Source organism: Columba livia, chromosome 2 (genome assembly GCF_036013475.1).
Source record: "Columba livia isolate bColLiv1 breed racing homer chromosome 2, bColLiv1.pat.W.v2, whole genome shotgun sequence".
Classification (NCBI taxonomy): domain Eukaryota; kingdom Metazoa; phylum Chordata; class Aves; order Columbiformes; family Columbidae; genus Columba; species Columba livia.
Genome location: NC_088603.1, coordinates 44,325,660 through 44,350,855, shown reverse-complemented (window position 1 = coordinate 44,350,855; position 25,196 = coordinate 44,325,660). Strand labels below are relative to the sequence as shown.

The window sequence follows — 25,196 nt, the reverse complement described above, 5'->3', positions numbered from 1 at the left end:
TTCAAGGTTGTAAATGGAAATAAAGGGGAGGCACCAACCCCCCCCAAAAGAAGCACTTATATTTTTTCACTGGAACCTCTTCAATTAAAACCTCATTTCGTTGCTTTTATGTCTTGTATGTGAACCTCACCATTAATCCGAAAGAAACATGAGTGAAAGAGTATCTCACAGATGCCCTTTAACCCAAACCTAATGATCAAAATAACAGTACCTTATAAAACTGAGTTACTACAAAACTGACTTTAACCTCATTTGTTTATTTATGATCTTGATTTAAGGTCAATCGTTGCTCGTGTTTGAGTAAATGCGTGAAATACTCTTCAACACAAATACTATATGATTGCGATTTCTTTGAACAGGTACTTTGTGCTGGACTTTGAGACCGGGATTCTGCAGTATTTCGTGAATGAACAAAGTAAAAGCCAGAAGCCACGAGGAACTTTGTCTTTGGCTGGAGCTATAATATCACCCAGTGATGAAGTGCCACACATGTTGGTGGTCTACTCTGCTAATGGAGAGATGTATAAGTTGAGAGGTACAGTGCTCCTTGAAGTGCCAGCTGAGTCCTTCTTCTCTTCCATTCCAGCTTCTGCATCTCTTCTCTTGTATCTCATTTCTCTCTTATGTCCCCATACTGTCGGAAAGTAGTGGTTATACAGCTGTATTGTTACATACTATATTATAAAACACAGTGAAACAGTTAATCTGGAGTTAAACACATGTGGATTTACAATATATAGACTTCCAGGGCTGGAAGGTAGCTCGAGATATGTTCTATGAACTGTTATTGTGGCAAGTATATCTTGTTTGCTTCTGAAGGAAGAAAAAGCTGCTTTCATTGCTGTCCACAGCATAGCATTTCATTTCTAAGGTTGTTCTCTCTTGCCACTATCCTGCTGATAATGTGCAGTAATGAATCTGCTGGTGGGCTGGAGAAAGGAAAAATGCCATCTTAACGCTGTTAAGATACTCTGTTCTTGTCAGTCTTGGAATAATTTGATGCACTGTTAACATAAAAGTTTGCTTTCCCTTGCTCCCAAATTTAAGAAAGACAATATAGGCTATGAAAGAGTTACTTCGCATTTTTTTTTTTTTAAAGCAGTATTTTGATTCTAAGGTATCTTCAGTATGGTTGGTTGATCAGGATACTTTCATATCAAACTAGTTTATAAAAATAAACGTACAAAGAAAAAGAGACATGTAATAGAGTGTAACAACAGTTTAAAATTATGTAAGTTTAATTCTGACCACAGTTTATTAGTTGTCTAGCAGGACAGAGTATGCAGGACTCCCCAGTGGTACAATATGTTGCCATTTTATATGTAGAACTAAAACACAAGAACAACCAAGGAAAACTTCTGTTGAAATATTCTGGAATTAGCAGAGCTAGAAATCTGAACACTTGTGCTTTCATTAGCATGCTTTTCCAATCACTTGAGATTATAAATTACTTACAGTATGCTGCTATTAATTCAATGAGATCTATGAATTTGATTCAAATCTGTAAATAATTTTTATGTGGAGTCAATAACCATTGAGATACTTAATAGCAGAGGAAGTAAGAGAAAATATTTACTGAAATTATCCAGTCTGTATTGCTCTTCTTTATTAGGATTACTGGAGTGGTGTTTTGTTTTAAAAAAAAAAATAACCAAGCGTCTGTCCTAAATATACTTATTAATATTGCACAAGAGCCACCTGATGTAGACTACAGACAATCTTTTCAGTATTTTTTAAAGCTGTTTTTCAATGATGTGCTTTTCATTCTTGTATCTTTAAGTTGCAGGCAAATGACACACAGGTTTAAAGAGTTAGTTAGTTGAACTACTTTAAAACAGAAGTACTAAGGTATCTGGGGAACTGGTAGCTTGTCTGGTAGCTGGTTGACAGCATGAGTGTAAAGGTTTCGGTGATTTAAATGCTGTGGCATGGCCCTTGTCCTTCACAGAGAGACATGGGTAAAGCAAAAGTGGATTATAAAAAAAAGAAGTAATCTTGAGGTAATTTTGCTTTTAATAGCACTCGGAGGAGATAACTATGAAGAAGGCTCAAAGTTACCGCTTCCAGCTGGCCACAGTATCTTAAGCTGAGGTTTAGATGTGTTGTACTGAAGAACTTACATATACTTAAGTAGTATAAAATAGAATTTTAGTGCATCCTAACCAATAAATAACCTATCTTCTCCCTGCCTCATCACATTCTCCTATGCAAAAAATATTATTAGTTTATTTGTGATTCCCTTCATTTTCTTGTTTCTATTCTAGCTGCTGATGCAAAAGAGAAACAATACTGGATAACTCAGCTTCGATCCTGTGCCAAACATCACAAGGAAGGTAATTCTAAGGTAAATAATTAAGAGGGAGAAGTAACTATTATGTTTTAAGTGGTGTAGGTGAAGAACAACATAATCTGGATGATGGACTGGCTGCTGTAGTTAGTGGGCTGATGTTTGGCAGTTTATGAGTAGAAGCAGCACGTTGTTATTCCTCAGTAACTAGAGCAGACTTAAGTCAGTTGGGCAATCTTGATAAATAAACATTGTCTTATTTATGAGAAATTCAGGAAGTGCATTTTGGATGCTGTCAATACATGGTTATTAGAGTGACTGGATCAACAGTTTATTAATAAACACCTGCGTGCTGTCCTGATTAGTATTTTAAAATGTTAACTGATACTAGTTTTATTTAGTTTTATAAGATTTAATGGCTCTTATTATAGAAGCTTCAGGCAGGTATTATTAATAGCAGTGGTCAGTCTTCAACTTCTTTACCAAATCAGAAAGAAGTCATCATATGAGAATTTATAGTATTTATTTATCTTTGGAAGTGATGTCAGAATTTTTATCCTCAAACAGATAAATATTTTGGACAGGTAAAAAGATGTTTATACTTAACAAATAGTAGAACTGTGGGTTGAGAGTGTTCCTTGCCTCCAAATAGAGGATTGTTTCAATTAGAATGCATTTTCAAAGTGGGAGGTATTAAAAACAAATAAACAACCCTATTAGAAATAAATGATTATTATATTTATTTTGTGTATGCTTTTGGTGTTAATGCTAAGTCAATAAAGAAAAACAGAAGTCCTGCTCTTCAGTCTTTTAAGCACTTCTGTTGATATTTTTTGAGCAAAAAAGATTGCTGTCCCATTTATTGTGTGATATATTAAAAAACCCTGCATATAGCTGCAAGCAGAAAGCATTCTTCCCTGCCCCAAGATATTGAAAATATCAATCTTATGTTAACTTCAGTCAAAGTCATGATTGTAAGTATCCTTGAAAGTTGGATTTTGAATATATGGATGGTATTTTGAGGAGACTGGCATTCACTGAAGTGCATGAAGTAAAATAAAACCAAGGTTTTTTTTCTTTTTGAGTGATGTGGACTTGCCAAGAAGCAATTATGGTATATTCTCCTTTTTGAAGGAGAATAAGTGACTTCAGTGTTTCAGTACTATTTCAGTTCTAATGCATGACAATTAAATATGTTTTTTATATAGCTGTGGCTCAGTGGTGTTCAGAAAGGTGCAACTCTCCTTGGTCAGAATGCTCTTGCTGTTGCTTTGCAACTCAGACTCTTCCTGTGCTAGACAGAAACGGTAACTTTTTATACTTAATTGCAATCAAATTATTCCTCAATAAATTTTCTGGTTGCTTCTTGATCCCATTTAAAATGTTTTGGCATCCACAATGTGTTGTGATGAGGTAATAGAAGTGTTGTTCGGTATGTATGATATCAGAGACTTGTGCAATGGAAAATTATTTTACTTCTACTCTCTGTTTGCTAATATTTCTTAATACTGGATTTGTTTTTCTCCTTTTGTCTTCTCCTGATAAATAATTCTGTAGAAATGTCTATTTTAATACCAAAACCTCATTCCAGAGTGACAGTAATTGAGTCGAAGCTGATCTTTGTCTAAGTGAAGTTTGGATATTTTTTCCTTCTTAGGTAGAAACTGTTGCACTTAGTAGTAATTTATGCTCAGAATTTTTCATACTGTCTCTCCATGTTGAGCAGTAGCAGTATCTATGGATTTTAGTAGGCTCTAAATTAATTAGTATGTCAAGAAGAAAAATCTTGTCCAGCAATTAGTAGTGGTCCAAAAAGAGCAAAGAGAGTTTCAGGAATTGTCAAGAAAGGAACAGAGGACAAAAGGGAAAATACTTAGACTGCTCTGACTCTGTCATATACGGCTCTTGAATGCTTTTATCAGTCCTTGAAACAAAAACATTGGAGTGGGGGAAAAGTACTTTTCATCAGTTCTGTTATTCTGTACAAAATGAACTCTCTGTGATGAAAATTGACTACACTGGAGTCTTTTTTTACTGATGATGGGAAGGGAAAGGGCAAATCAGAGAAGTAGAGTGTTAATAAGTGCTCTGGAGTGGCTGGTTAAGAAGTATTTGCTACCTGTTCATATTTGTATGTGGGAGCCTCAAAGAAAATGAGCTGAAACCAGGTTCAAAATAAAAGGAGATGAATGAAAACTGGAGGTTATTATGGCATGCTCTGGATGCCAGAACTGCATATAGACTTAAAAAGTATTTGAAAGACAAAATGTTATTAGAAAGTCTTGACTGAGTGGGAGGGTATTAAATACAAAGACACTGTCTGTCCCAGAAGATCTGACATGCAACTTCTGGAAACAGGAAAGGCTTGGAATGGGGGAGCCCCTCTCTAAACTTCTTGTACTCTTGCACAGTGACTTCCGTTGCTGGGGCTTTCTTCTGGTTCTTACACTCATCATGCAAGAAAATCAAAGGATTTCTTTGACTGAAGGGTGGTGGGCATATGTAGCAGAGGAACCAAACAAAAGATGGTTTAAGATAGCAGGAGGAGAGTTCTTGCATTTCTCTTAGAAGACTGATGAGTTACAGAAACTTGGCATAGGATGCTGGACTATAGATGCATTTTGGTTGGTACAGCCAGTCACATATTTTAACTAGCTTAAATCCATTTAGTATAAAATACGAATGCTGAAGAAAATGGAAAGATATTTCTTTCTTTCTGTGTTACAAGTCTACATCTAAAATCAGATTAGGTCACTTTTCGCTTGACATGTTTGTTAGTGAAGCACTCCTAATTATCTACTCTTGAAAGCCACAGAGCAAATAGAGAATTTCTGTATTCTCTATTTTTAAGCTTAACAATCCAGAAAACAAAATGTTGGGAATGTATGTGCTTCGAATGAGACCACTGATGACTCTGCTGCTTATTCTAAAAATGTACTTTACTTTGAACAATGTCATACCTACCCATTCTTGGAAACCTTTCTTTTGATAAGATTAATCTGTTGCTTTTCAACATACTTTTTTTCCTTTTCCCTCTCCTGTGTTCTGAGAGTTAGAGTATTATCTGTTTAACATCTTTATTGGCAATGTGGACAGTGAGATCAAGTGCACCGTCAGCAAGTCTGCTGATGACACCAAGTTGTGTGGTGCAGTCAACACAATGGAAGAAAGTGATGCCATCCAGAGCGACCTTGACAGGCTTAAGAGGCAGGCCTGTGTGAACCTCATGTAGTTCAACAAGGCCAAGTGCAAGGTCCTGCACATGGGTTGGGGCAATCCCATGCACAAATACAGGCTGGGTGGAGAATGCCTGTATCCTGGGCTGCATTAAAAGAAGCATGACCAGCAGCTTGAAGGAGGTGATTCTGCCCCTCTGCTCTGCTTTCGTGAGACCGCACCTGGAGTCCTGTGTCCAGCTCTGAGGCCCCAAACATAAAAAGGACATGAATCTGTTGGAGTGAGTCCAGAGGAGGGCCATGAAGAAGATCAGATGGCTGAAGCACCTCAGCTATGAGGACAGGCTCAGAGAGTTGAGGTCGTTCAGCCTCGAGAATAAAAGGCTCCAGGGAGACCTTATAGCAGCCTTACACTGCTTAAAAAAGGGGCCTGTATGAAAGCTGGAGAAGGACTTTTTACAAGGGACTATTGCAATAGGACAAGGGTAATGGCTTTAAACTGAAAGAGGGTGTATTTAGATTAAATAAAAGGAAGATATTCTTCACCATGAGAGTGGTGAGGCACTGGAACAGGCTGCCCAGAGCAGCTGTGGATGCCCCATACCTGGAAGTGTTCAAGGCCAGGCTGGATGTGGCTTTGAGCATTCTGGTCTCTAGTGGAGGGTGTCTCTGCCCATGGCAGGGGGTTGGAACCAAATGCTCTTTAAGATCCCTTTTCATTCCAAACCATTCTGTGATTCTGTGGTCTGAGAGAGGTTTTCCCAGACTTTAGCACTACATATAGTTCTAACTTGGATTTCACCTACAAGTAAGTTTTAATGCTTCCCTCTGCTTTTCTGTATAAAAGCAAGTGATCAAAAGCTTTAATGCTACAGCGATTAGGCTTTGGAGTTCAGATATTTGTTACCAGGGAGTGATGCTTCACAGAGATTCCAGAAACTAGAAAAAAAATGCATTTCTATAGCTTCTTTTCTTTTCCTCAAAGTTTTTTACTTCAAAACCACTGCCTGGTAGGAGATAAGGGAAGCAAGAACTGCAGCATTTCTTTGTGATTTTTTTTTTTTTTCTCTTGAAGATGAAGGTACTTTAATATAATAATTATTAGCATGGGAGTGGAAACATACTTCTTAAAATATTTTAAATTTACATAAAATAGCATGCTGCTATTTAGCCATCTTACTGTTTCTTGTGTGTTGGGATTAGGGACTGGAGTTGCATTAAAAAGGTCTGTAATGACACAGAGAGGGAGTACATGTTGGACTCCTATTTTGCATAATTGAGGACTTGACAAAAATCTGTATTTTTGAACTTTGTTAAAATAGCCCAGCCATTGATAGGACTGTCGTGATGTGACATTCCCTACTGGCAGCAGAGCCAGATCTCTCTCTTCACCACTCTCCCGTACTCTGAGGGTTGTAGTGTGGTAACTGCAAAGTATCTGTCTCTCATAGTGCTGTCACGAACAGGCACATGGATGCTTGTGTTTTAAGCTTCTGGAGTTCAAACAGAATCCAAGCTGTGTCTCTGCTGGGAACAGGCATGTGTCTGTGTCTGGGAAGTTGGAGCCTGAGCATTTGCTCCCAACTTCTTCTACAGCTTAAACTCACCTTTTTTCACAGGAAGAACGAGGCAGAAATTTCTGGCTATTTTTTACATGTCATACACTTGAGAAGGAGGTGGTATGAGAAGTGTAAAATATGCAGTGAGGGCTATGTTTTATGCAAGTAGGGTATAGCTTAGCTGGGGAAAAATAATGGGATAACCAAGCAAGCAGTGGGAAGGTTCCCAAGAATAACAGTGAAGCAGCTTTTAGATACAGGTCTTTCATATTAGAGAACATGTTTTTGAAATCTTGCATAGATATTATTACAAGGAGATTTATAGGAAAACATTAGAATTTGGAGAATATTTTTTAAAGCTGAAGCTGTGTCATTGTGTCTGTGAAATACTGACAGGATAGTATTTCTTTTTTTGTGCACTGGATCCAGATCAGCATTGATTTTATTTCTTTTTCAGAACTTCAGAATTCTGCTGTATGACTTTCTGTCCTTGCTTGTCTTTAAAGCTTCAGCTGGGGACTGCAGTGGTGGAGGAAATTAAGCAGAGCAGTGATTTTAAAAAAAAAATTAAAATTGTATACTAATGACTAAATTTAGTTGCATCCTAATGAATGGTCCAAAAGTGAGCTATACAGCTAACAAGTGGATGTAACACAAGCTAAGTCAGCCACTTTGTTTTAATTAAATTTTGCATCTTAATTATAAAAAAGCAGTAAAATGATAAAGTTCTGTGGCAAATAATTCCTATGCTATAAGGTAGTCTTAATGTTCTTGGTATTCCCATACATTTTGCTTAATCACAGATTGCTAAACCTCCACAGAGTGCCAAATCACACCGTATTGGAAGAAATCTTCTATGTCTGTATAGGATTGCTGGTTTTTTTAGACTAGTCTAAATGAATAGTATTGTAGAAGTTTTAGTTAAAGTATTAGTTAAACTGGAATTCAGTGATACAAAATGCTTCCAAGAAGAAGTGGACTTACGCATCATTTGTGGTAACTTCCAAGAATAATTTTATATCCGTTCTTCTGTTTCTGAAAAAAATCAGCATCCTACTAAAAAGGACGTAGTGCTCCGACCGGCTCACTGAGGAATCCGATGAGCACTGATGTAGGGGAAGCTGGAGTCCGCTTCCAGCAGCTTCTGGTGGGAAAGCCTTGCTCTCTTCTTCTCCTGGATGGAGGATGAATGAAATCGATCTGCCCAAAACCTAACCTTTCTCTGGTTTAGTCTGAGGCTTTGTATTTAAAACTGAGCCAACCTGATGACTGTCATGCCTCTGTGAGGGCCTGTCCTGCTCTCTTAACCCCACACCACATGCTCCTGGTCTGTGTCATAACCATCATCCAGCCTTTGGGAAGGCAGTTTGGGGAGCTAAATCAGCAGAAGGTTCTGTATCTGTGTCTGTATCTCTATTTCTCTTCTGGTTTAACTCCCTGTAGTGGCTCTCCATGAGGTCAAATGAGCCTCAGAGCCAGCATGAAGAGATGGTGGAGAAAAAAGTCCAAACCTGCCACTTCCAGTGGCAAAGGCAATAGCAGTTGAGCTGTAATGTGAAACAGCATCTGCAGTAATGCCGGAAAATTTGAGGTCAACACTTCTGTCAAATCATTATGAGGCAGGTGTGCAATTTTTCTCCACATCTGGAAGAATGGTTGTCATAGATATTTGATGACCCTTCTTCAGTTTCATCATGTTTCTTCTTGCCTTATTAATGAATGACCACGGAGATACTTTTTAAATTTCTAAATGGGTTATTCACTGGCTATTTTTAACATCTGCATGATAACTGTTTCTGTAAAGCAGGATTAGTTAAAGTTTGAAGTCTTTGTGAGTCTTGTTTTATTTTTTTATGCACATCAAACCACTTTTCCTTTTGAGCAAGGTTGCTCTGCTCTGCTCTGCTTGTCTGCTTCCTCCTCTCATCCTTGACCTCTAAAAGTCAACTGAAGAATGGTGTTTCTAATTAAAACATGCTTTGGAAATCATTGCAGTGGGGAGGCTGAGAAGGAAGCAGTGTGTTTGACACCTTTTTTCCTCCCTTTGGAAGCTGCATGAAGAGTTGCTCACAGCTCCCTGCTTTCAAAACCCTTCTACAGAAATGCAAAAATCCCCTATTTAGAACTAGCATGAGCTTGCTGAAATGATTCCTGATGAAGGAAGGATTTTATGATTAAAGGATTATTATAGTCTCTTGCTTAAAAGCAGACACACGTATTGCCTTACTGAAGATGATGAAGCACTGTAATATTCTGTCAGAAAAGTTAGTACCATAGATGATGCTTCTCCAAATGTGCAAAGCATATCATAAACGGGTCCCTTTGCACTGCTGAAGTTTGGATGTTTTGTAGACTTAGTCATTTGCTTTTTAATATTTGTGAATGATCTTAATTAGATTTAACAGATATCTGTATTCTTTTTAGTGTTTGTTTACTTAAGATGCATTGGAAAATAAGTAGATGGGAGTTAAAATACTGAATGGTAGTGTCTCAAAATTGTAATTAGTTTCTGATAGCGTGTGACTTCTCATTGCTCTAAAGCTGCACACAGGGATTGGTTCTGTGCTACGTATTTGCAGAGGAGTAAAGGAATGTGATTTCAGTAATTTTTTATTCTGTATAAAACATTGGTGGCACAGTGCCTGTGAAAATGATGATTATCAGCCATAAACAGATATGACAATTCACTTCAGAAATTAGTTGATTGATCTCTGGAACATTATGTTTACTTTCCAAAATATACAAAATTGTGTGCTTCTGGTAAATGGTGAAAAATGCTTCAGCTTGTTTGTGAGTAGGAAGGGCAATCTCCAAGGAGAATGAGTCATTAAAATGTAAGTATAGTTGAAACTTACTGTTCTACAATTACATTATTTTAGTTCTTAGGATTTTTGATATCCAAATGGAAGGTTTCATTATATTGCTTTTTTATCCTGGGGATGGACAGTCTATTAACATAAAAATCCTAACCCAACTCTGTGTTAGCTTAGTGTACTTTAGCTAGCTTTAGGTCATAAAACCAAGATGAAATGCAAGTTACAAATTAATCTTTTATTAGCTTATTTATTGTTCTTTTATTAATTTCATTTATTGGCAGGCAAACTGTTGGAGCTATGGTGAAGAATGGCATCAGGAAAGAACATTTATAAGCCCTTTGGGCTGCTTCAGCCTGTGGATTTCTTGACTCATTATTGGCACCATACATTACTAATTGTTGAAGAGCTTATGTCTTCCTTTTATCAGGATTTTCACTATTTATTTATTTATTTGAAAAACAGGAAGCAGTAGGACCAGAGAAAACAATCTATGAAGATAGAGGGGAAGATCAGTCATACCAGGAGTGCTGGGGGGAAGAGCAGGGGATTAGGAATAAAGATCCTTCAGTTACTGTCATTGATTTGATTTCCTGGGAGAGTGACTTTAATGACTGTTGTAGTACGACATGTAATTGCAGTGTTTGTAGCTGTGGAAAACATCACATCACAGAATCACAGAATGGTTGTGGTTGGAAGGGACCTCTGGAGATCATCTAGTCCAACCCACCTGCTAAACCAGGTTCACCCAGAGCAGATCGCACAGGAATGTGTCCAGGCGGGTTTTGAATGTCTCCAGAGAAGGAGATTGCACAGCATCTCTGGGCAGCCTGTTCCAGTGCTCTGGCACCTTTAAAGTATAGAAGTTTCTCATATTCAGATGGAACCTCCTGTGCTTCAGTCTGTGCCCATTGCCCCTCATCCTATTGTTGGGCACTACTGAAAGGAGGCTGGTCCCTTCCTCTTGACACCCACCCTTGAGATGTCTATAAACATAAATAAGATTCTTTCTTGGCCGTGTCTTCTCCAGGCTGAACAGACCCAGCTTTCTCAGTTTTTCCTCATAAGAAAGATGCTTCAGACCCCTAGTCATCTTTGTAGCTCTCTGCTGGACTCTCTCCAGTAATCCCTTGTCCTTCTTAAATTGGAGAGCCCAGAACTGGATGCAGTTCTCAATCCATCTCACTGTCCACTCATCCAGCCCACACTTCCTGAGCCTACCTAAATACAAAAGTGTTAACATTTTAACAAATTTAACAAATTAACATTTTAGCAAAAATGGAAAATTTTGATATTTGCACAGCTGTGTATCAAAATGCAAAAGAGGTGTTTGTTATTCTGTATTTAATTTGAAGAAGTTTTGCAAAAGAGGAGTCAAGTATTTGGCTGGGACATAGGTGTTGACAATGTGTTGTAAAATTCAAAAGTGCATAAGGGGCCGAATGTGTAGTTCTTGGAGAGGCCTCTTCTGGCAGTGTCAGGAAGCAGCTGTCAGAAGGAATTAGCTGCCGCCTCCGTCTCCTTGGATGGAGCAGGCACAGTGCTCTGCTGCTGCTCTTCATGGCTCTGAGGAGTGGAGCCCCACTTACAATCATATAATCATTTTGGTTGGAAAAGACCCTCAAGATTATCAAGTCCAGCCATAACCTAACTCTGGCACTAAACCATGTCCCTAAGAACCTCGTCTAAAAGCCTTTAAACACCTCCAGGGATGGTGACTCCACCACTTCCATGAGCAGCCTGTTCCAATGCCTGACAACCCTTTCTGTGAAGATTTTTTTCCTAATACTCAATCTAAACCTCCTCTGATGCAACTTGAGGCCATTTCTTCTTGTCCTATCACTTGCTACTTGGGAGAAGAGACCAACCCCCTCCATGTTACAACCTCCTTTCAGGTAGTTGTAGACAGTGATAAGGTCTCCCCTCAGCCTCCTTTTCTCCAGGCTGAACAGCCCCAGTTCCCTCAGCCGCTCTTCATCAAACTTGTGCTCCAGACCCTTCACCAGCCTTATCACCCTCCTCTGAACTCTCTCTGGCACCTCAATGTCTTTCTTATGATGAGGGACCCAAAATTGAACACTGGATTCAAGGGCTGGCCTCACCAGCACCCAGTACAGTGGCAAAATTACTTCCCCGTTTTGCTGGCCACACTATTCCTGATACAAGCCAGGATGCTGTTGGGCTTTTTGGCCACCTGGGCAGACTGCTGGCTCATGTTCAGCTGGCTGTCAATCAACGCCCCCACATCCTTTTCTGCCAGGCAGCTTTCCAGCTGCTCTTCCCCAAGCCTGCAGCGCTGCCTGGGGTAACACTAAAAACTTCAAAAGGTTTTGAGTGGTTGTAGGAACTCCCTCATGCAGACATTCACCTGCACTTTGTGTGTGACTGCTTTTGCAAGTTGGAATTTTTTGCGCTTATCATGGGGCCTGGCTTAGGGCTAACTTCAGGAAAATATTGGGTCGCTAGTTGGATGAAGGGTATGAAGGAGCAGAAAACGAAGAGGTGAGGAGGACTTCCTTACAGGCCTGTAGGAATGGTTCAAAACAATGTATTTGGCACAGACTGTGGCTGTATGTGCTAGTTCAAGATTGTCAGTCTTCCTGACTCAGTGAGCTACGTAGGATTGGTAACCATGGGCTGAGAGGGAAAGGAGAGGACTCTAGGAGAGGCTCATTGCCAGAGGTGTTCTCGCCCTTAAGATCACGTAGCGCTATTGTAGGGCAAGGCACGCAGCTGAATGGCAGGCACGTTGAGCAGTGTGTTATGGTCAGCCCTTGCCTGGCTATGAACTTCTATCCATAGAGATCTGGGGTGACCTAGTATCCCTGTAGCATGAAAGCCTTCCTGAGCACCACCCTCTACTGAAACTATAGAGGAGCTGTTCTTTTTGGTTGTCTCTCCTGCTCCACCAGTCCCCAGACTCCATGCCCTGAATGACCATCCACCAACAACAGTTGCTATGAGCTGCCACATGCCTTTGCAAAACTTAACAAAAAGCTATCTTAAATGCACTGTGGTCCCATAGACTCTTTATTCCGCCTCAAGTCACGGTTCAGGTGTGTAATTGATGTAGCTCAGTGAGTTGTAACATGAACTAGAGTAAAACTTTCAGGAAAAGAAATATAACCTGGAATAAGAGACTCCTAAAACGATGGACATATCTGTTACTTGGAAATGTGATAATTACTAATTTGTGATACAAAGCCAGTTAAAGAAATCACAGCTAGCTAGGAACTTCTGTACTGATGGTTCATGATCGAATTTATAACTGCCAAGCATAAGTGGGGTTGGTGAAAGTCATAAGTTAGGTGTCGTGATGAGAGAAAATGAGGTGTGAGCTGCAGTCAGTGTGTTTGTTGTGATCCATGGGTCAGCAGCTGAAAGTTCACTGCAGTTTGAGACATTGTCTTGAGGAAAAATAGCACTGAATTCCTAAATATTGATAACATCAAATATAGAGATATTAACTTACGATATACATGTATTTCAGTTTATTAACATCTCTCTCAAAGTATGCAGGTTAAATGAGATTATTTTGGCAGCATTTTATTTTATTTTATTTTATTTTATTTTATTTTATTTTATTTTATTTATTTTATTTTATTTTATTTTCTGAAAGCTACTCTCTCCTAAAATTCCTTCCTCATTCTGTATTTAAACAGAAACAGTGCATGTATTTTTTCCAGATTTTGTTTTATGTTACTTTTGTTATGTTACTTTGCAGAAATATGACTTATCTTCCCAAGAAAATAAGAATATAATAGGATTTCACTTCTCACAGAATGTTGTTTTATTTCAAGCAAAACTAATGGCTAAACTCACTGTTTTACATTGCTGCTGTTTATCTGAGTTTTAGGATTATTTTAGCTATATGAAGGTAGCAGTTGTGTATTTGTAAAATTAGTGATGATCTAGTGATTTAGATGATGCTAGAATGTCAGTGATTCTCAGAAGATTTCATTCTAAAAAGAAAATAACTTTTATTAAACTGGAAGATAAGGTCATCTTATGCTGAAAAAAAAATCTTATTATTCCTCTGCACCCTAAATTTAGTTTAGAAGTATTCTGATGCTAGTCAATTTAAAAAAGAAACATCAGTAAGTATATTTTGCTTTTATATACTAGGGCTAGCCTTTTCCTGTGAAATTTATACTTAGGAAATTCAGTTGCAGTTTCCCTTATCCCCTTCTTTCCCCCAAATACCTTTTCCTCTGGCTCTTATTTTAATTCTAGTTATGTCCAAGAAATGCTCTTTCAAATGGAAGATGAATTAAAGACCTGGCAACCTTCTGTGTCCTTCTGACAAATTTTGCACCCTGTGCTTTTTCCTCGCCTTAAGACACAAATCCAGTTTTAATGTAATTTTGAATTATCAGCTAGGGTGGATAGTTTTTGAATGTCTGATTCTACAGATGCTTGTTATTATAACCTTATTATAAATCATGGTAGTAAAGAATATATTTATTGCAAAAACAGAGTCAGATCATCATTCTTGGGAGTATTTGTAAATGTGAAGTCCAGACCAATGGAATAATGCTTTTTCTGTGACTATAGCAGCTCTTTGAACACTGGGAATATGTTAACACATTTTGTAAACCTTCAAATGCCCCAGAAAGTCTGAAGTGTGGTTTTGTGTGGGTGTGGCAGAGGGATCATGTAATTTATTTCACCCTTCTTGGCAGTGCCAGATCATCAGCCTCGTCATTTACAGTCAGTGTAGTGATAACATGATGCCTGACTTCCATTCTAGTGCTAGTTGGAGCCCATCCACCTTGGATTTAAAGACTTTTAACGAAATTACCACAGAATTGCAAAGTTTGACCTATAAAGGATAAGAAGACAGATCATACCCAAGTAATATTTTTGTGCAGTCAAGAGTAGTACCTCATGTTGGTGGTACCTCTCTTAGCAGTGTTGAAGGCTGCCATCATTGCTTGTGCAGGGTTTGCAGGAGAGGTAAAATCATGTTTCACCCATAGGGCTGTATATTTACCTCACTTTCTGAAGTGGTTTGTGTTTCATGAGGTAAGACTTACTCTGTTTGGGTTTAACCTTACAGATGGAATAATCAGTTCAACTAGAAAAGAAGGGCTCTTTTATGTTGCACTTTTATATGTCCTGTCCCATGGTGCTCTAATGCACATCTGAGGTTGATTGAGAGTTGCTGTCCTAAAGACCTCCAGGAAAACACGGGCTTCAGGGCTGCGGAAAACAAACCAAGATGGGAACACTGATCAGATTAGAACACAGCACGTTCTTGAATGTTTAGACTGATTTTACAGATTGTATGTTAAGAGTGTTCACACTGCAGATACTATCGGAGATTTATTGCTGACTGTTTTTGCATTTAGGGTTTGTCTTAAACTTACTCCAAAATGTGTTGACTCTTTAAGCCGTGTGTTGTTTTAAATGTTAATGTTTTATTGGTGTGTGGATTTGCCTTGCCAAAATTGTAGCGCCTCTAATGTTGAAAACAGAACTACACCGTTTCGGAAGTTCATCAGGTGGAAGCATTAAGATTTTTTTTCTTACAGTTTTGTGAATTATAGGTCACCAGCTTCATAAAAAATATTTGTGTTGGCATTGTTATTACTCTGTCTGCAAAATCCTTCCTAATCTTTCCTAAAACATATGGTTGTAAGGACTTAGCAGTGTGTTAATATTATATGTGAGAGTTTGTGCATGTTTTTGTGAAGGCAAATTTAAGACAATCCAAGAAAAAAAAAGGTGATAGCCACAATGTTTCCAAGAAGATCCCTGCTGAGCAATGCAGATGGTTCAAAAGGAATAAATCAGCCCTGAGTGCAGTTATACCTCCTGAGTTAGATTTTTGAGCAAAGCAGAACACTACAAACCATAGGTTGAATTGTAAATCATTTGTGTAAAGGTTGCTAATACCAACAACCCATTGCTTGTTCTAGAGCACTTCATCCTCGCGAAGTAGAAGCTCATCCCTGCTGCCATCTGGGACAGTGAATTCTGCATCTCCTAGTGGCCAGAAACATATTAATCAAAGTGGGCCAACTGTGGTAACCATCACACATCACAAATCACCTGCAGCTGCTCGAAGAGCGAAGAGCCAGCGTTCTGGTCAACTCCATGAAGTCAGAGAGGTAAGAAAGAAAAATCTGCTGTTTTGCTATACCTTCTAAATGCTTATTTTGCTTTAGAATAAGCAATCAGATCTGACAAAGCAACAGTTCTCTTTGTTTCCTACTTTGTCTGACTGCTGTGTTTTGAGCCCCTCACTGAGCAAGAGGCAGTCTTTAGTTCTGGTTCAGCCTAAAGTGTGGCATATATACTTTTTAATGCTGATGTTAGAGTTACTGTGTGCATGTGCTTCAGAGAGGTCGTAGGTCGGCACCGGCTCCCGGACTTGGCAGTGGTGCTGCAGTGCTGGAGAAACGACTCTTCTAAGCAGCATGTAGCAAAACCTTTCAGGTTGGAAAGAGGGCCCTGAAGCGTTTAAATATAACTAGAGAAAAGCACTTGAATAAGTCTGATGAATGAATGTGAAAGAAGGCACAGCTCCGCACAGTCGGCACTTTGTTTCTATGTGGCTACAGTCTTAACTTCTTTGTCAAATTTCTATTGTTGGACTTGTGAGGGAAGAATGCTTTGTCCATATTAAACACATGAAAAGGAAACAAGAAAGCACGTTTCTTTTGAAGTGTGTTTACCAAGGTTTAAGAAGTATAACTTGTATACCAATTTAAGTCTGTGTTCCAGACAACAAATAGAGTACGGAGTTTTAAGCTTAAATAGTATGGCAGACTTTCACAGAACACACTTTCATCTTCTTTTCATCTCTTACTATTTTTGCTTTGTCTGAATTTCTTGCTATTCTCTAATACTGCCTTCATAGCCCTCCTTCCCATCCCTTGTACCAAAGAAACTGTTGGCAGCCTAGCTGCCTTAAAGCATGCTTTTATCACATGGATTTCAAATATTTACCCCAATCCCTCAAGTTGCAGTCTCCAGAGCCTGCTTTTTAAGTTCATGCTCCCCAAATGTTTTATACACGGAGACCTTTCTTATTAAGAATTTGAAAAATTCTTAGTGTGTGCTCACAATGAAGATTTAAATTACGCATCCTGATGAAGAATGCTTGTTCTTATTCCAGTAACATTAAAAGTGAAAACTTCCCTTGTATTCTCTGTTAACGGTAGTTATTCCTTGCTCTGAAGAGTGCACTGTCTGAATGTCACCCACATTTTCTTTACATTCTAGAAATGGCACATCTGTTTGTTTTTCATGAGAATATCTTGTCTTTGCCTACCAATCATCTCCTGCAAGTTGCTTCTATCTTACTAAATGTATTTGCTCTCATAGGTTGAATTCAGAGTGCACCTTAAACCTATTAATAAAATAAACAGTGGGAGCTGTTGCGGCTTTGTCAAATGAAGCTGAGTAGGGCTGAAAGGAATTTAAAAGAGAGAATATGTGCTGATCATACTAAGCTGGTAAGGAAAAAATTCAACAGATGTAAAGAACGATACATGGGAAGGAAGAAATAAATACTAGCCTATAGTAGAACAGAGAGTAAGTGGCTAGGTAGCGTCCCTGCAAAAAAGCCCTAAGAGGTACTGACTCCTTTGTAGTGTATTGCAATGTGATGTCATTCCAGAAGGGTAAATATTACAAGACTTTAATCTGTAATCATGCAAGATAATTATTTTGCTGTGTTTGATGTGAGCTGTTTGATACCCCAGCTGCAGCACCAAATCCTGTGAGAACAATTTAGAGGGATGCAATAAAAAAATCTTAGACAATGAACATATGGTAATGATTGAAGGTTAAAAGAATGAGTGTTTTTCAGGGAGGGAAAATGGTAGTAAGATAAACAATGCATAAGAAATTTTTATAAGGAGTGTGAACTTTACCTTTTTGTGTATTGGATATTTTTTTTTTATGTGCTGCTTCTAAAGTATTAGAGCATATCAGTGGAAAAATAAGTCCTTCTGCCCTCTTCCCCAGTCTCATGTAAAAAGTGGCTGCTTGGCTGATCTGGTTTCCATATTGTGAAAGGATGAGTCTATTTTTCCAGATTAAAGAAGCAGACAGCTTCATTTCAATTGCATGCTCTGTGCATTTCCTTTTCCCGCCTTTTTCAGGGTGAATGCAATAGACTTGGGTATATGCTGCCTGTTTTTTCAGGGAATACACTTGTTCCCTGTATGAGTCAATAGTGACTGTTAAATCTACCCTCCCTTGTTAAATTTATGAATAAAGAGATGAGACTACGGGCCTTCACAAAAATGCGCTTAAACCTGTTCTAGTCCTTTTTTTTTTAACCTGAAGTGAGACAAAATAGGAACTACAAGTACAATAAGGGAAAGTTAGTCTCCTCCTCAACACCCAAATCTTTGCTTTTTATTTGGAAGTTGTTTGATGTGATTTGGATGAAGGGAAGATACTGCAAACAGATTATAGATCAGCACTAGCGTTCCCCTTACAGAATGAAGTCATTGAAGCTTTGACGTGCAAATGAGCTTTTTTTAAAAAAAAGGTTGTACTACAAATAGGACTACACTGACCAATTTTACATCTTGTAAAGCACAGTAGTTAAATCAACAGAAAGAACGGATATGCTTCTGGAAAACGAGAAGCAGCTTCTATTTTTTAAATTTTAAAACAACGTTACAGTAATACTACAATACTATATATGAGATCTGTGAAAAACAGGAATTCTGCAGAAGGGCCATCCTTCGCTTGGGACGTACGGGCTTCACTAGCTTGGACAATGTCCCTGGGAAGTGCTGAACTTGAAACTGCTGCTCAGTGCTGGCCCAGTTTTTCTTGATTTGGCCATGTTATTTGGAAATGGTGAAGTATATCTCCATGTTGCAAATAGGGCAAAATGTGCTCCTGTATTTCACATAATGCAATGATACTTGGTAGTATTTGGTTGTTCTTTTCCCCCTTTTTCCTTTCATAGTGAGAATAAACAACACATTGTTTCATTCTGTTGTTTGTGCTGCTGATTTTTTTTTATATATAGCGTAGAGTATTTTACTGTAATACAAATTATAGCAAAGAGGTCTATTTAGAACAAAACTGATGCGCAAATTTCTGTAAAGGTGATAAAAGCAACTGCGTAGGTCTCAAATGACACATGTAATAAGCATTTCTGTTGTGAAAATAGAACTTCACATTTTTTCAAAAGTTTGGTAAGTTAAAATAGAGCTTTTGACTGCTATAAAAACTTCACTTTTAATACTCAAGCTACTTTTGTATAGCATTGAAATGAAAAGCTCGGGAGGATTACTTTTCATCATAGTGTAATTTTTTCTTGTTGTAAATAATATTGTTCTCTTAAATCAGATTTTTGCTTTTTGATGTTAATAGTCCAGTCCATACTGATTATGGAATTTTATAGCAAAACTAAAATATGCCGTACATTAATTTGAGAGCACTGATCTACTGTGTGTTGCATTTTATGTGGAATTATTCAAGATGCTACCCCTTTATTCGGACCATAACTTATCAATAAAGGGGTCCTTTCAACTGATTTTCTAGGAAGTGATTTTGTGGTAACCTAAATGTGTGTGGTCTTGAATTCTGTTTTTTAAACTGTGCATATTATTGTCATCTTAACAATTTGTGGTAAGAGTTACACTTGTAGCATTCTTTACTGCATCCAGTTAAAATTAACTGGAACATAAAGCCAAGTGGCCATATCACACTTCATATTAAATTTTAGCTGCTACTGAACTAAGTAATAGCAGCACATGTAATCTTGGAATGGTGTTTATTTTGGCTGAGAATGTCTGACTGTTGTATCACCTCTGCCCATGTTACCGTTGTTAAAGAACCAAGTGCTGCAGTATGTGAACATTTTGTAGTAACTTACTTACAGAAGTTTAGAGGAATTATATGAGGTTAACCAAAAGAAGTCTAGAGCAATATATTTTCCATAATTTAAAAAAAGTCGATAGAGGAGTTTCTGATCCCGTTGAAATGTGGCATTTGTTATAACTTGTGGTATCCACAGTGGGACAGTCACCAGCACGTGTTTCTGAGCAGCTGATACAGTGAGATCTGGATTTCATGGGGCCTCCACCAGTGTGACATCCATTCTGTGTGCCATTCCAGAATTTGGAAAGGATCTCTTCTTGTTAAGATGAGAGTCCTGCTGCTGCTTACCTGTTCTTTGCCATATATAAACATGGTAACCTTTGATCCCTGCAGGAATTATGCAACTAGCTTGTAGTTCTTTGCTTCCTCCCTTACAGTTCAGGACAATCCAAGACCTGCACTTTGGGGTTCACAGAGTTAAGTTTTACCTGCAATTTTGTGGAGCCACAGTTGTCCAGTTTGATGTGGCTACTTAGAAGAAAGAGATACTTCTAAAACACTTTGGGAATTTTCAAGCGAGAAGTGAACATCTTCATGTCACTGTAATATTTGGATATCAAATAGCTATTGATAGAGGAGGAGGATGCTGTTGTCTGTGGAGAAGTGTTTATTCAGTTACAGAGTTACAGCACTGCACAGGCAGCATGGTAGGTGAGCAACGCCGATGCGGTATTTAAACCACTCGGAGAGACATTCAGACTGGCAGGACTTTCATGTGTGTGAACATGCAAAGACATAAACTAAGCTGTATGTAATCAGCATTTAAGCTGTTAGTAGGGGAAAAACTGATGATTTTTTTTCATGCCAAATTTTACTTTTCAGCTTTGAAATAGTAAACTTTTGCTTGTTTTATTTTATTATTATTATTTTTTTTTTTTTTTAAACCTCCTTTTGTGTCTCGGGAAATGTGTACATAAAAAGGTCAATGGATAAGAAGAGAAGCAATCTAATGCCAGTTCTAGCAAAAAGTATGCCGTAGCTCTTGATGTTTGGCATAGCATTGAGGTTATGTGATAAGTAAAGCTGCATGTAAAATAATAATCTTGATTCAGATCTTTGAATGGGACATCATGCATCTATAGTGTAAAGTATGCACAAGGAACATAAAAAAAAAATCCTGCTAATAATTGAAGTGTTTTGGAAAGCAGGTGTATAATTTTGATTAATTTGATACACTTCTGTTTAAGTGCGGAGAAGTGCTATGTATTAGATCTATTGCTTTGACTGACAGTTCTGATCTTGATTTTAGAGTGTGGGAAGACGAGAGCTGGCTTTGTGACAAAGATGACCTTCAGGACTGCATGGCTAATAAATCAAAATTTGCTTTTAGAAGATGAAAATGCTTTCATGATGATCACCTAACTAGAAGGCGTGGATGTGCGATGGATTGACAGACCATGCTAGCTTCAGTCTTTCTGGTCTAGTGACATAGGTGCTTATATCAGAGAGAAGCCTGATGACCGTGGGCTGTGGCTGCTCTAGCACTGCTGACATTGGTGCTTCTGCTAGGCAGATTTAACACTTATTACCTAAAATTGTGTCTGTTTTCCTTCTAGACTAGTTTTAATATAAAAAGTAGCTTTGTGATACTTTCTTTATGGGAGTTTGTGGTTGATTCTTTAAACTAGAGTCTTCCTGCACTTCAAAATTAGTATTGTAATACCCTCTAGAGGTGTCTCAGTTGGACTGACCAGGGTAGTTTCATCTTGGTAGTTCATAGATACTGCAGAAAGACTTTCTAGCATTTCACTTTTGAAATCTAAGTATCTTATGTTCTGTCCATTTGGTCAAATAATGTAGTGGCACAGTGAGTGGCAGTTTTGGAGAGAGAAGAGAAAAAACACAGAGGAAGAACCTTTGTTAGGTATAGATCTCCAGTTTTTCCCGGGTTTGTGTTTAAAACATCTTCTTACCACCACCCACTGCCCATAATAAATTAAAAGTACAGGGTCATCCTTTTGATCATCTTCAATGAAGTACATCGTATAATATACGAAATATATGGATGCTGGTCAGAAAATTAGATACGTTACTTAATAGGTTACATCTCGATACCATTGCCTCTGTATTTTATGTGCATTGTATGTATTACACTTCCATTTGTCTGCAAACTCATTGTCACAAATTTTTCATTTTAATTAGCAGGGTGTGTAAAACAGGGAGTAATGTCTTCGCTCTAAAACAGATAATGAAAAAGTGCTTGCAAATATTCAAACCAAAACCATAGCTGTTTCTTAGAAAGCAACGATTTCTTCTTCACTGGTGGTAGTGAAGAAAAGATATCAGAAAATCTTTGAGTTTTCACTGTAGTCAATAGAAAATGCATGAGGCCGTAAGTCTTAATTCAGCTGTTGATATTTATTTGGTATAGAACGTGCTTGTGTAGGTTATACTACAGGTGTTCAACCATACATAGAAACACTTTTTAAATGGAGAAATATTGTAATACAAATTTGCGTTACAGGTACATTTAACAGCTTAGTTAGAGCTGAACTGGCTGTTGCTGAAAGGGTTGTTCCCAGCTGTGTTTTAACAGGAGCCAATATAATTTGTTTAGGTGCATTAAACCTGTAACAGTATAAACCAGTTTCAAACCTAACAGGAGGGCTAAAAGGGGCAGCCCCAGATGTTATCATTGCACTTTTCTTCTGAATTTATATTGACCCCAGTTCTAGAAATGTGTGTTCCCCATACCGTGTGAAAATACCAGTGCAAGCATGCAGAAATCTTCTTCTGGCTGTTCACTAGTGTTATTGTGATTGACTGCCATCCATATCCTTATAGACAAAAAGCGAATTTAGAGCATATAGGAACAGATGAAATTATTTGCTCTCTTTTGTGGCAGTTTCTTAGGAGGCTGTTTGCCTTGTCTGTATGTCTCATCTCCCACACCTATTTATTGTATGAAATCACATAATGTGAGCTGAATACTCTTGTGTTCTCTGAGTCTTTCTTGCTTTTGCAGTATCTTTGTGGTCGCTAAGAGTACATATAAGTTACACCTTCCTAAACTGCACCTTGTTCTATGCGTTTGATTTTGTATTCATGCAAAGGTTGAGTCATCCTGGATTCCAGACACCCAGGCCAGGAGAATTAAGGTTGCTATGGGAATCACAGAGCAAATGTTCTACTAAAATTACACCATTTGTCCGTGCGGGTTATGTCAAGAGTGAACATGGTTCATTATTTCTCCTTCTTTTTTTCCTCCAAACCTGAAAAATATAAATGATGCAAACATGGCTTTTTTTAATTAAATTTTTTTCAGCCTGTAGTTTAGTTGTAATTGAGCATGTGCAAAGATGATAATTTTCAATCATTTAATAAACGGCAATTTATAAATTAGGGATAATACAGTGCATACGATAGCTACATTCAGAGACTTCTGCAGCATTCAGTTTCTTAAGCAGTTGCAGAGAGGCTAAGATTACCCTTTACAGTTATTAAAATATTTAATTAAATTTTAAGTAAAGGGTTGGTTCCCAAAGGAGCTTGAGAGAAGTTAGATTTGAAGGGAATTCAGTCTCCAGCTTTTGTAGGCCTTCAAAACTCACTTAATTTTGTACATAAAACAGAATTCAGCTGTTCTGTTTTATATACATATCTAAAACAGCATAGCATCTCATACACTTAGCTACTTTTTTGGTAAGCTACAAGGCGATTTTCTTTCACAATTGAAGCACATATAGCGCGGTTGTTTCCGTTTAGAGTTGATAGTTTGAAAATGAAGCTTTAAAGAAAACACACTTGAGTAAATCTTTTCTCAGATTAGGGTGTCACATCTCACGGCTGGCCTTCCTTTCAGTGCAGGTTGCTGGGTGCAGCAGTGATCTCCTTGGTAAATGTTCACTTACCTTCTGCAGCTCTGTTTAGAATGTGAATTAACTGCTTCCAAGATACACGGGCTATTTTGTTAACCCACACTTGAGTGCTATTTTCATTAAATTAAGTAGAAGATATTTTTGAATGTTCCCAGTGGTAATAGATGACAATGTAATATTAGGTGGCTAGCTGAGTTTCTAATATTAAGTTCAGAAAGTACCCACGTAAATGCCCTCCAGGAGAAAGTAACCATAGAAATGGCTCATATATTTTAAGTGTGCTATTCAGTTTACATTATTATATATGTTTGTCCAGGGACTTTCTATAGTCTTCAACTCCTTGTGTAACACCCAAAGTGCTGCATGACGCACTAAGAAATACAGGAAACATTTTGATTTTACAACAAATAGGAGTAGTAAACACCGTAGCTCTCATCTGTTACTTAACAAAGACCTGATCTCTAGCAGCTTTTGCTAGATATTTTGATTTGATCTCTATCTCTAATGCTTGGCTTGCAGGTTTTGAGTGCTTTAGAAACTGTGTGTGTTACACAGGTGCTTTTAAGCAGCTGCTTGCCTGCTTCTTGGTTGCAATTCTGATTTCTGACAATATACTTTTAAAATATGACTAATAATGTGACGGCTAGGAATATTTCATCCAACAAGTTAAACAACTGTATCTGCTTGAATTTGACATATGCTTTTAAGTAGCTTTGTACTATAGGTACTAGATGTAGATTTGTAATTGATTAATTTTTTAAAATTTTTATTATGCTTCATGTATTTGTCTCTGGCTCAGGAAACATAGTCTTATGTTCTTGCACATACCATTTAGCGTGTTCTTCTGATGATATCTATTGTGTTCTGGGATTACTGCTTACAGTTCTTCTCGCAGACATCCCCAGTTATGCAGTTGTAGTTTTATTGGTAAGTCTAGGCTGGCAGACACAAAACACACTTCAGTCATATTACAGAATGTAATGAATTTGCTACTCAGAATCATGGTAGCGTATGTTGCATCAGTGCTCTGAAGTTAATGATGTCAACCTAAACCAGTGATGGTCAGCTTTGGGACACGGGGAGAAGTCAATGGGGTGGATTCGGAATGTTTTGCCACAACTCATAGTTACGCTTTATTCAGGGCTCAGAATGGCAAGATCAGGTAGCCGTGACAGTGATAGTTCACTTCCTTTTCAGAATATGTGAGTTGAATTAACTGTAAGGCGGGGAAGTACTATCTATTTGATTAAAGCTGAAGGTCATTCCAGTGTATACTGCACACCTGAGAGTTGCTTAAATGACAGAAATAAAATTTTATTTTACACTTGGACGCTACAAGTGAGGTGCCTGACTGGGAGGGTGAAGTAGAAGCATTGTTGGGAAAGGGAAAAAGCACTGGAAGTGTCCATCAGAAATTGGGATAAGTACTATATGGGATATTAGACTACTCTGGCTGTATGTGTGTTTATATATTCCCTGGTGGAACGGAATAATAATAATAAAAAAAAAAAAGTTATCAGAGTCACATATTTCTAGCAAAGTGTTCTGAGAGAATCCTTCTCATCCTTGAGGCCACGCATGTTGAAATGTTTAATTTATATTCCAGTTCAACACGGCCTTTTCTCTTCCGAAGACTGATTTCACTCTAAGTACAAAACCTAGGTTTTCTCAATAGTGCGTTGTAT

The 25,196-nt window shown here is 38.0% G+C and overlaps 1 protein-coding gene across 2 annotated transcripts in view; it reads left to right on the top strand.

Annotated features, from left to right (window-relative positions):
- Positions 1-25,196, top strand: part of OSBPL10 (oxysterol binding protein like 10) — a 121,448-nt gene that overhangs the window by 33,675 nt on the left and 62,577 nt on the right. For both annotated transcript variants that reach the window (XM_065051614.1, XM_065051615.1), the window contains exons 2-4: positions 360-535; positions 2,265-2,344; positions 15,757-15,948. In XM_065051614.1, coding sequence (XP_064907686.1) covers positions 360-535; positions 2,265-2,344; positions 15,757-15,948 — 448 coding nt within the window. The remainder of the gene's footprint in view (positions 1-359; positions 536-2,264; positions 2,345-15,756; positions 15,949-25,196) is intronic.